The sequence below is a fragment of the Atta cephalotes genome (assembly GCF_000143395.1).
Source record: "Atta cephalotes unplaced genomic scaffold scaffold00005, whole genome shotgun sequence".
Classification (NCBI taxonomy): Eukaryota; Metazoa; Arthropoda; class Insecta; order Hymenoptera; family Formicidae; genus Atta; species Atta cephalotes.
Window position 1 is genome coordinate 4,955,936 of NW_012130069.1, and position 13,165 is coordinate 4,969,100.

General features: G+C 33.2%; 3 protein-coding genes across 3 annotated transcripts; 2 read left to right on the forward strand and 1 right to left on the reverse strand.

Annotated features, from left to right (window-relative positions):
* The first annotated feature begins 5,993 nt into the window (after nt 1-5,993).
* Nucleotides 5,994-7,922, forward strand: LOC105626602 (dnaJ homolog subfamily C member 21). Its single transcript, XM_012207896.1, has one exon. The coding sequence runs from the start codon at nt 5,994-5,996 to the stop codon at nt 7,920-7,922; it is 1,929 nt and encodes a 642-aa protein (XP_012063286.1).
* Nucleotides 7,923-8,592: 670 nt separating this feature from the next.
* Nucleotides 8,593-9,939, forward strand: LOC105626363 (UPF0585 protein C16orf13 homolog A). The gene is made up of 2 exons (XM_012207665.1): nt 8,593-8,624; nt 8,892-9,939. The coding sequence occupies exons 1-2, from the start codon at nt 8,593-8,595 to the stop codon at nt 9,541-9,543; spliced, it is 684 nt and encodes a 227-aa protein (XP_012063055.1). The 3' UTR covers nt 9,544-9,939.
* Nucleotides 9,940-9,958: 19 nt separating this feature from the next.
* On the reverse strand, nt 9,959-12,906 carry LOC105626364 (ATPase WRNIP1-like). The gene is made up of 5 exons (XM_012207666.1): nt 12,628-12,906; nt 12,207-12,398; nt 11,261-12,131; nt 10,126-10,347; nt 9,959-10,068 (listed from the first exon to the last, which is right to left on the reverse strand). Exons 1-5 carry the CDS (start codon nt 12,904-12,906, stop codon nt 9,959-9,961), a joined length of 1,674 nt encoding a protein of 557 aa, XP_012063056.1.
* Between the last annotated feature and the right edge of the window lie 259 nt (nt 12,907-13,165).

The following is a 13,165-nucleotide window of genomic DNA, read 5'->3' on the forward strand; positions in this document are numbered from 1 at the left end:
TAAAACATATAAGAAATATATGCGTTTCACCGATCGAGGTTATTCTCAATGTAGAAAAAATTAAAAAATAAAAATAATAATGTTACAATAATTGTCGGATTTGCATATTAAATAACAATGATCTATACATTATATAGTAAGATTAAAAAATGTAGATACATATCGAATATGTTCCCTCCTATGTTCCCTCTTTGTTAATCCGGCGTGAGCTAAGTGATAAATTACTACTTCGACTGCTAGGTAGGATATGACATACTCGAATTTGTTTGACAGATTTTTTTGTACTAATTTTAAGTAATAATCTATCTAAGTACTATCTAAAGTACTATCTAAAGTACTATCTAAAAGTTCAGACAATGGATCTCCCACTAAATAAAAACTACAAATAAAATATTCAGAATTATATAAGAAAATTATATTTATTAAAATTTTAATCAAGTTAGTAACAATTTTAAATGTTAAAAAGATCAATATGTCTAGAAACATCTGTATCGATTTAAAATTAAAATAAGAAATAAAAAAATAATCTTTCTTTTCAACAAATAAACTAAAAAAAGAAATAAATAATAAAATCTTAGCAGCTAATCTTCACAAAATTCTACGTTTGTAATGCAGTCTTTGCACTGAAATATGGCATGTTCCATGCACAATGGTTTGTAGTGTACAGAAATATTTAGTTTTCTATCTTCTTCTTATTTCTTCCTGCACTTTTATCCTCAGCTACTCGACGTATCAACGCAAACGATGCAAAGTAAGTAAAAATCATAAGTTAAAATCGGTCGGGCACCGACCGGATATACTCGATCTAGCTCATGGCGGGTTAAGAATCTGTGTGGTCCATTGAAATATTCAATATAAAACGATGAAAACTATCAATATGATTGGAACACTAATGGTGTTTTCACTTTTCTTCTTACAATAAGTAATTAATATATATGTACTTTCTTTGGTCACACTTATGAGTCAAAAATTAAGAGAAATGCAGTGGATATTATAATATTATAAGTCATAGTGTGGTGCAAGAACAGAGAGACGTATAATATCAGACAATATCAGACAACGTTTTCTGAGATTACATTTTTTAATTTTATTATATAATATACGGAACATTGTTATTTTAATATGTGAATCCGACAATTATTGTAACATTATTTTAATTTTTTAATTTTTCTAACATTGAGAATGACCCGATCGGCGTCGAAATGTATGTATTTCTTATATGTTTGATTTTGAGTATTAAATGTTTGAGTATTAATGTTAACTAGCTCATAATCCTCCTTAATTTTTATATTTGATTTATTCGAATTGAACCATTCCATCAATTTATATATATATATATATAAAAAACATTAATTTTTTTAAACATTTTTTTCAATAATATTTTAAGCAAAATGTTTTATATCATATATAAATATATATTTTTATATAAAATGAATTTTTAATGAAAATAAGAGAAACAATCTCCAATTGACTTTGATCTTAACAAATGTTACCTAGGACATGATCCTGAACAACATTTAAGAGATTTTAGTCGTCGGTTGGGCACCTTGCTAGTGCTGGCAGTATTATAAATTTCAAGTCTTATAACTCGAAAAGTCTTTTATAAAAAAACATTTTGTTATAGTGTTTTGGAAAACTCTCGAGGTGTGCTACAAGAATATGCAATAAAAATGGAGGGTTCCATTTAAAAAATTCATATCTTGACCTGATCTTGGTAATGCCTCAAAAATCCATTATTTTCATCTTCTTTTTTCGAAAAAAACCTACAACTTTCATATAAAACTTTTTCTTATATCTCTCTTAGTTTCTGAGATATTTGCCTGGAGCAATTAAAATAAAACACACATATGTTTATATTTTTTTCTATGTATATATGTATATATGTACATTTAAAAATTAAAGTATCGAATAATAATGTTTTTATGCTTTTGCACATATGATTATTATAAATTATACTACGAATATATGAAAAATTACCTTCAAGAGCATCAAGAACAACGTCTAATCATCTGAGTATTTTGAACAATCACAATGGAATGAAATTAGCTGGTCGCTAGTCGTCATCATCGTCATCGTCGTCGTCAGAGGGAACGAAAAGATCATTCTCTTCCAGGAAGTTAGCAATATTTTTACTGATCGTGGCACCGACTAACAAGCCGAATATCACACTGCTGACGACACCCAGGAAGCTAAACGGTGTTCTCTTCGGTTCGGGCAGGATCGCCCCGGACGGCGTAGTGATCATCGATCGAAGAAATGGCTTTGATATCGTCTTTGTCTTTCTAAGAACAGTCCTTCCACGAAACAATAGCGTTACTTTGTTCAACAACATCCTCCTTCCGCGAAGTTTATTTCCGATGACGATTAATCGCTTCTTATCCCGGAATTCACGAACCGGTACTATTTAATAAAATTTAACCATATATATAATACTACTATACTGCTAACGTCAATTAAACTGGCGAAAACACGGTGCAGACGATATCTACAGCTGGAAGCACAATGGATGCATTCAGAAACATGACCGCTCAGTGAGCTTGTGCTTCTGATTGGCATATGGCTTCTGGCAAACTGAGACACAGTAATCAATGAACACATTAGGAGCTTTAAGTTTATTGGCTACCGCATCACATTTCGTCGCGAAACAATCGTTTCCGCGTTCAGTGTGCAGAAGCCATTATGCATTGCTTTATTCTATCTTGTAGTTTTCTTTTAGCTACACTATCGCCCATCAGTGCAACACTCAGTGTAACGTGTTTCCGTGGCTAGTGTAGTGATGATGAAATTTTACGCACGAAGTGGAGTTTTGCTACACTCAAAGAAACGATGTAAAGCCAATGTGACATTAAAAATTTGAAAATGAAAGTCAATCGGCAGCAGAACACGATAGCATGAAGTAGTGTACACCATGGTGTATGTACACTTTTGTAGTGCAGCATTGATGCAGCACTTACACGCAACTGGTGTAGTGCGAGATTACACTGAGTGTATCCCAAGAGAAAAAGCTACTTTTTTATATTGACGTTCGACGCTTATTTTCAGCGTCAAACAAATCAAAATTGATGCTTGATATTCGTCAATTTTAATCACGTGACCTGTTTTGACGCTCGAATCGAGCGTCAATATGTAGCTTTAGTTATGTAATGAACAAAAAAAAGATATAAAATGAAGTTTACAGCGTGAGCGTCCAAAGCAGGTGGATTTCATGTCTACGAACGTCATACACTCCTAAATGTCGAGCAGCATTTGGACTGCGCGTGAAGTGAAAGGTGAGGGGAATAGCGGAAGGCGGAACCAAGTCGAAAATCGACCGAGAAGTGCAAATCTTACCGAGCCCTAAGTTATTGTATTATATTAGAAAATAAGAGATTTCAACCTCTCAGAAAGCGTCCATTCTAATATATATGGTTTCTGATAGATTGAAATTTGTTATTTCTTGTTGGTATTGCCTGTGCTTTTTATTATGTTTCCTTTACTTTCGCTTAAGTTTGCGGCATACAATGCTTATTTTCCTGCTGGATTGCTAGCTGGATTAGAATCTTGCCACCAGTAAAATTGGCTGCGATGCTGTCAGTGCCAGTATCGTGGACAATGTATCCTAAGAAAAGTGAACATTGCCATGTAGTTTACATCCATTTTGTCAGAGGGCAGTAGTGCGCGGCAGCATTTTACGGTTATAGGTTTTGGGACGTAATGTCCTGTCTTATTCTCCCGTATTCATAGTCAGATCTTTTTAAAGCTTCCTTAAATTTATTTTTAGATGCTCAGTAGCCAATGAAATAATTCATACAGTATCTCTTAAATATAAGGCCTGTGTGACTATGAATACAAGTATTATGCCCGTATTCATAATCCATTCATAAGGCCTTATATTTAAGGCTTCCTTAAATTTATCTTCAGAACGAATACTGTACGAATTATTTCATTGGCTGCTGAGCATCTAAAGATAAATTTAAGAAAGCCTTAAAGTCTGACTATGAATATGGGCATAAGTTTGCGATCAAAGTCTCACTACAAATGCTTTGATTGACCAATTAGAAAAAAGAATTTTACAAATTTACCAATCAAAAATTGCTTTAAAGCATTTGTAGCATCGTATTGATGATCGTACTCTAAACATAAGTGCGTATGAGCACCTGAAAGCTTCTGATTATATTCTTATATTGACCAAATTAAAATGGCACTGATCAATTATTGCCACGATTTTCTACGTTTCACAGCGGAAATGTCCATTTTAGTTTATATATGAGCTGCGTTCCACTTAACGCTCCCAATGATCGCAAGCATCATTTGTCCTTGTTTAACATTTGACAAACGACAAGGATGAAATGCTTCCAGAAGCATTGTAAATGTTAAATGGAAGGTAGCCATAGTTCAGTATATATATATATATAGTTGCTTATATATATATAGTTGCGCCGTGCCTTTATATCTTGTTGTGTAGACGGCTTTAATAATAATAACAATAATAATAATAAATATATAGTTATTATTATCACACCGTCGTCATCTTTAGTAATTGTAATTTTGATTACCTTACGTCGATTACATATCACAGGTGTCCAAAATCTTTTTTGGTAAGCTCCAGCTCTTTTCTACCGATAACCAACAATAATTGGCCAGTAATTGGAATGGATGAGAAAAACCATAATCACTATTGACACGATATTTTGTATTCGCAAATTTTTTTTTAAAATAGTAAAGCGAAAAGGAAATGCTGGTAATTGTTTAGAATTCCCTCCTCCCCCTTTTCATCTCTGATTTTTTGATAAAATTAGGCTTATTTGACACGTTTCTTTATGAAATAAAGGAATTTGACCGAAAAAATGCGACACAGTCCCACGAAGTGAAATATTAATAATTAAAATTGACTAGTCAGGCCGCGCCTTGGAGGGGAGCGGGAAGAGGAGAAGAACATTCCACAATGTTCCAATCACAAATATGTACATGTATATGTGCAAAGGGTTCCTGCCTCCACCCTTCCATAAAACTAAAATCAATTTTATAAAATTAAATTTCGTTTTGCGTGCCAAGTTGGAAACCCACAAATGATTCCACTTTCCACATGAGTTTATAACTTTTCATACATAGCGAGAACAGAGAAGTTTTTTCATGGCTGACAGACTTGTTAACCTAAATAGTCCGTCAACTTTATTCATTAATATCTCGCTTCGCAGGGCAGTGTCGCAATTTTTTCGGCCAAATTTTTTCATTTCATACACAAACACGTCGAATGAGCCTAATTTTATCAAAATCGGAGGTAAGGAATTCTAAACAATTATCGAAATGCGTAATCTTGTTGCGAAATAATTTACGAGATCGTCACCTCGTCATTTTTCCCGATTTGCCAAATTGAATCTTAAATCATTATTCATTATCCGTATTTTATAACATAATGATTATGTCGTTGATTATATCATCTTCGATACTTGAGAAGGAAGACGGAAGCCATTAAGATTAGAATTGGAAATTGGAGGTATTTTAAGGTATTTATATTTCAGAAGACAGAACATGAATTATATTATAAATAACATGAATTTTATTAATAAAATTTTAAAAGTGGATTTTAAAGTGAATAAAAAATCAATATCTGAAAATTGCTAAATTTTCTAATTTGTAACATAGTTCAATAAGGGATGTTTTAAAAATATGTAGAGGATGTTCTATGTTCTAAAGTCATCCTTCAGAAAATTGTATTATGTAGGGAATTTGAAGAATTAAATTAGATTGTATTCTGTTTGCATTTATAACATAATGAGGTTTCCTAATAATATATATATCTTTACCTTCATACTTTCACATCTTGTTTTATCCATTTATATATTTGTATAACAAAATGAATGTGCGCTCGTAAATCATTTCTAATCAAATTAGCTGTTGAGTTATATAAAGAAGCTATTTCATAATTTAATAATTTAAATTTTTTTAGCCCACAATTTGTGATTTAAGTAAAGAAATTGTGTCCAGATGTATATCATACACAGGACAACACAATGAAGTGCCACTACGAAATATTAGGAATTACAAGAGATGCCCCTGATGATGAAATAAAAAAAGCATACAGGAAATTAGCATTGAAATGGCATCCAGACAAGAATCTCGAAAGCCCAGATGAAGCTAAAGAACAGTTCCAGCTTGTCCAGCAGGCATGGGAGATATTGAGCGACCCCCACGAACGTGCTTGGTACGACAATCATCGAGAGGCTATCTTGAAGGGTGGTATCGGAGAGGATTACAAGGATGACTCCATTAATCTTTTCCCATATTTCTCTCTCTCATGCTTCAAAGGTTATGGAGACGATGAGAAGGGTTTCTATACCACCTACAGAAACGTTTTTGAGCAATTAGCAGCAGAGGACGCCGAGTTTGTCAAAGACAGTGAGTCTGACGAAGAGGTTCCTAGCTTCGGCGACTCCCAGAGTTCATACGAAGATGTGGTAGGCGATTTCTACGCCTACTGGCAGAGTTATAGCACCAAGCGATCCTATGCTTGGCTGGATCCGTACGATATACGTGAAATGCGGAATCGACGCATTCTCAGAATCGCCGAGAAAGAGAACAAGAAAGTGCGCGATAAGGCGAGGCGTGAGAGGAACGAGCAGGTGCGGAATTTGATCGCTTTCGTCCGCAAACGCGACAAGCGAGTACAAGCATACGCGGCGAAGCTGGCCGAACGCGCTCGTGAGAACTTTCGCAAGGCAGAGGAGCGAAGGAAGGCACATCTGTTGGAGAGGCAGAAACTATTGCGGGATCAGATCGAATCTGAATGGTCTAAGTTCTCGAACATGGAAGCAGAGCTGAAGAATATTGAGGCGAATCTGACAGCAGAATTTGGAACAGATGACAGGAAAGTAACAACAAGAAATAGCGATCCAGAAGCGTTTTACTGTATCGCCTGTGATAAAGTGTTCCAAACGCACAAGGCTTTTACGAATCATGAGAATTCAAAAAAACATAAAGAAAATGTCAGCGCACTCAAGTACGTTATACCGAACGAGGTCGAGGACGAAGATAGCTCTCGGGAAAGCGATTCGAGTACAAAAGAAGAATCAGTTTCACTAAATGAACCCAAGTTGGCAACAGATTCACAGATGCCTGATTTCTTATTAAACCTTCCTCGTAGCGAGAAGGACTCAAGACAAAACGATGACGAGGATAATAGTAATATCTCTCCTGCCGAACTGATATCGGATGATGAGGAAAATCCAGGATGTGCTCACTCGACAGTCGACAAAAAGAAGATAAACAACTATGGAGATGTTCTATTGGCTGCAGCACCAGAAATGGGCGAAAGTACATCATTTTTATCTAAAGTGGAAAATGAAGATGATGACATAACATCCGAGGACGAATTAATGTCTGATCAAGACGAAGACGGCGCATTGTCGAATCGTCACAAAAAAAAGAAGAAGAGAAAACGTAATATTCAAAATCCTAATCTTATGCTTGAACTTGCTAGTGATGACGATACGGAGAGCATTAAGGAGGAAATATGGCTGTCGAAAAAACAACGAAAAAAGTTACAACAGAGAAAAGTGGAAATAAATAAACAGTTGCGAAAGGAAGAGACGCATAAAGAAGAGGAACAAGAAACAGAGGAAACAGAAAGTAAAGTGATGGAAGAAGCAAGTGTTATTAGCGAAAGACTGAAAACCGACAAAGCAAAGAAAAATTCTAAAAAAGAGGAACGAGAGAACAGGGGCAAAAATAAAAAGGATCCGATCGTGAATATGGATGAATTAGCTCATCGCTGTGTTTCTTGCTCATCCGAGTTTCCAAGCAAAAATAAACTATTTGAGCATTTAAAGAAAACTGGACACTCCGTATATATACCAGAATTATCGAAAAATAAAAAGAGCCAAGAAAAGAAGAAAAAAGCAACATCTAAAGAAAAAGATGACTCAGATAAGAAAAAACGTTGAATCCAACTTATTAAGAAATGTCAAATTATTATCATAATTAAATAATAACAGTTTAATTTGTTATAATTGACATGAAAGATGTCTTATATGTGTGATACACATCCCCTCAGGATTCTATATAGGAATTACGTTTTTGTGTACATATCTTGTAATAAGACCTATTAAAATACTTTTAGTTTAGTTAGTAATGACACCTCCAATTTCTTTAAGACAATATTATCAATTTAGATATTATCAGATCAGATGATTAGCAATTAAATGTAAATGTGTTTCGACAAGCTGTAAGAATGAAAATTATATATCGTAAATATACAATGTAATTAGTTTCATTAATTGGGGTTGTATATTATAAATATCCATTAATAAATATATCAGTACCATTTATCATTAAATTAATATTGTTTTCATTCTTTATCATATCAACATGTTATTTATTTTTTCATTCTATATTTTAAGTTTAATGAAATATAAATACCTAATTGACTGTTTTTCCTAAGCATTGGATAATTATTTCCCAATCAAAAGTTTCAATGATTAGGATTTATGCATATTAGATTATTTCCTAAGAAAATAAAAATATTGTATATAATAGTACAAAAAAATATTTGCGTTTTTCAGGATGTACAATCTCTTGCTATAGATGCCACGACTATAAGCAGAATACATATAAATGAATATCATTCATTACGCTGTTAATCACAGGTGAGATGCACATTTAAAAATAACGAGCATTTACATCTTATTTGAGCTGTTTAATTTCAAAGTGGTATAAGTTAGTTAAGTTTTCAGATAAAATAATCAGGATATAAAGTAGTATGATATACACAAGATAAAAAAATAATATGATATATTTTAATAAATTTTACGAAACCTATACATGTCACGATTTGCGATATAACAGCAGATAATCTTATTAATAACACGCATCTACAAACTTTCTGTAGAAAGTGAAACTGAAATTTCTTCAAGGTCACACACTATGGCTGCCAAAAAACTCATTTATCCTGCGGCAGACCGTAATAAGGATCCAATATTATCAGTTTTAAAACGATATATCCAACCTGGTACAAATCAGACTCTCCTGGAGATATCCTCCGGTACGGGACAACACGTGGCACATTTTGCGCCGCATTTTCCACAAGTTACATTTTACCCTTCGGAATATGACCCAAAACTTCTGGATAGCATCGCTGCGTACGCGAATGGATACTCTAATATAAAAAGCCCCATTAGAATTGACATCACCACTGACTACCGGTCATGGGGTAACGGTATCTTCAAACCGAACAGTTTAGAATATATATATAATGCGAACATGATACATATTTCGCCGTATCAGTGTACTATTGGTTTATTTAACAATGCGAATCAATTGCTGAAACCAAATGGGTTACTAATCACCTACGGACCGTATGCTTTTGATGGTCAAATCACTCCGCAAAGTAATGTAGATTTCAACGAGTCCTTGAAATTGCAGGATCCAAGTTGGGGTTTGCGGGATGTAACAGTTTTGAAAAAATTAGCTGAAGAGAATAATATTAGATTAATAGAAATCGTAGATATGCCCGCTAATAATAAAACAATAATTTGGAAAAAATGTGCTCATTCGATTCATAAGTAATAAATCGAAACTCATCAGGTTTGTCATATAATTAAACAACAAATTATCGCTAATTGTAAGCTTAAATATATATGTATAAGTTTATTTTTATTCTACAAAGTTAAAGCATCACTTTTTTTATCGCATAAGCGCGCGATTATTACAAATATATTTAATATTGCTACAATATTATATACATCCTGTATATACATCTTGTATACATACGCATATAATTATTAAAAATAACTAAGTAAAAATATTTTATATATACATATACGTATGTGCTTAAATTTACGTTTAAGTTTAAATTTTAATCCCTGAGAGATCTAAGATTTTATAAAACTTATAAAATATAATAAAAATACCTTTTTATAATAAAAAATAATACAATACAAAAACAAAATATATCTATATTGAAGCATTTACCATAGCATTTCTAATTATCGTCGTCATCATCTCCAAAGAAATCTAAATCTTCCAATCCCTCTGGCAGGTAACTTAATCCAGATTCATCCTTGTTCATCATATTATATCCCTTACCATATCCTAAAATAATTATTTGATTTATCAAGAGCAAATTGATACGAAAAATAAAATAATTACCCAAATCTTTCATGAGTCTTGTGGGGGCATTTCTTAAATGCAAAGGCACTCCTGGTTGTGGACCCTTATGCTCAGCTATTACTTTTTGAGCAGCTCTAAGTGCGTCTTCCATTAATCTGGATTTTGGTGCTCTTGCTAAATATGTCGTACATTGTGCCAAGAGAACATCACACTCCGGCATTCCGATCATTTTGCAACCGTGCATTGTATGCACTGCTATTCCTGGAACACAATATTGTCAAGTATATTTGTCAGATCTAGTAAAGCCTAAATATGTTATCATAAATATTATCATTCTTCAATATATAATCATTCTTCAAATCCATTATACAAGGTGATTACTAAGTACTTTAAAAGATTTAAGGGGTGATTTCTTATACTATATAATTTAAAAGAGAGTAGAAATTTTCGAAGATTTCACTACTATTCAAGGGTCATTTTATTTCTATGTTTTCTTATGTTTCTACGTAGAAACCAAAAATAATCGTGCTTATAATAATGCTAGACTTCAAGAAAAATTGGTACATCGAAATAAAATGAATAAAATCCTTATTCACATTATGTTATAAAATTACTGTCATTCATTTTATTTCGATGTATCAATTTTTCCTTAAGTCTGGCATCATTATAATGATTATTTTTGGTTTCTATGAAAAAAAATAAATAAGAAAATATAGAAATAAAATCCCCGAGCAATACCCTTAAAAATGTTTACTCTCTTTTCATACGACTATATGTTCAAAACGGCTTAGTTTTAAAGACATGATGAAATTTTTCCTTTAACTTTATAATTTTTGGAAATTTTTTTTACAATTCTATAAACGACCCGAAGATTAGCTGAAACCTAATATCCTGTATTTTTGAAACTAAGCCTTTTCGCACATATGGTCATGTGAAGTTTTTGCCCTGAATTTGTATGAGGAATCACCCCTTAAATCTTTTAGAGTGCTTAGTAATCACCCTGTTTACAATGATGTAATTTCAATTATTAAAAAATAAAATATATATTTTATATATATATATATATATATATATATATATATTTATATTTACATATATATATTTTAATTATATATATATATATTTTATATATATGCGCGTGAGTTCGAAAATCATAAATAAACGATTTACTAACCAAGAGCTTTCGGATCAGCTAAACCGATATCTTCGCTAGCCATCCTCACCAATCTTCGCGCGATATAAACCGGATCCTCACCGCCGGCGATCATTCTAGTTAGCCAATAAAGAGAAGCATTTTCGTCGCTGGCTCTGACAGACTTGTGTAATGCAGAAATTGTATCATAATGTTGCTCGCCTTTCTTGTCGTACAACATATGCGTTTTCTTTAAGCTTTCCTTAATGTCATCAAGCGTTATTATGGCTGGACCAACGTCTAGAAATTCCTTCTCATTTGGTGCTTTGCATCGTACTGCCATTTCTAATCCTCCCAGCGCTATTCGAGCATCACCATCGCAAGTTTCAGCCAACCACTCTATTGTCGGTTCGTCTATAATGAATTTTGTATTGCAGGATGGTTCCTTCTCGATGACTTTGTTTTTCTCTAGCGTGTTTTCTTCATCGATATCTTGCAAAGTGTTTTCGCTTTTATTCGGAGACGCATGTATTATACCTCCCAGCGAAATTACTGCACGCTTCAAGATCGATAGCAGATTTGCGATAGATAATTTGTGCAAAACAATCACTCTGCATCGACTCAGCAATGCAGAATTTAAACTGAACGAGGGATTTTCCGTTGTGGCCCCGATCAAAGTAATGATTCCCGATTCGACATGCGGTAGAAACACATCTTGCTGCATCTTGTTGAATCTGTGTATCTCATCCATGAACACTATCGTATGCTGCGCATATTTAGCATGATTACTAGCGATACTAATGACTTCCTTTACCTCCTGGACACCGGCCATCGCAGCAGAGAGCTTAACGTATCGTAGCTTGCGACTAGCATCATTTTTACACATGTGCGCGATGACATTAGCCAAAGACGTCTGCAAAAAAGAGAAAAAAACTAAATAAAGATTCCAACATACATGTAACATAAATATACAGAAATGCAATAATACTTTGCCACATCCAGGCGGACCCCAGAGAATCATATTAGGTATTTCGCCTTTTTGCAAGAGTTCGGAGAGTATGGTGCGAGGTCCAAGGATATGTCTTTGGCCTACAAAGTTTAATAGTGATGTAGGTCTCATTTGTTCTGCGAGGGGTACATCCCGTCCGTTTCCGCGTAACTTTTTGCATTCATTTTCTGTCTATAAAAGTTGTTATATATATGTATATATATATATATATATATATATATTATATTATTTTTTATATATTTAAGAATCTCTCTATAGGAAAAATTGCAACGCAGAAAAATTTGATTAAGCATATTACAAAATACAAAGTTGAGCATTATAGTTTTGTATGTCATTTATGTGATTGTGTAAATTTATTTTATTACACTATAATTATTATAGTTTTAGAATAAAAAATTACACTTTTCTGTGCATCTTTAGCATCTTCTTCATCCCTGAAACTTTGGGAAGAAAACTGGTCCAAAGAACTCTTCCTTTTAACAGATATTTGATTAGTTTTTTTTGCACTTGCTGGCTTTAGTTTGCTTCTTATACTCCTGGGGCTGGAATCTTTAAACAACATTGCATTTTCGTCCTTTGTAGGTTCATTCAGGAATAAACACTTGCTGGCATGAGATTCGATAATAGAAGAAGCAAATTCCTTGGCACATATCGGACATAATACTTTGTCAGTATTCATATTTATAAAATAATGATAATCAAGTCCTGATTTTTTCTTCTTTGTATTCAATGATGGCTACAATGATATAGATATAATAATAAACAATGAATGTAACCTCTGTAACCCCTTCTTGACACAGAATAGCTGAAAGGCTGAAATATAAAAACAATACAATAAAATTAAAAAAATNTAAACATAAAAATTATATAATTATATAATTAATTATATAATTATTGAATNCGATAGTCGATCGCAACGTCTTCTTCGTTATTTTCAG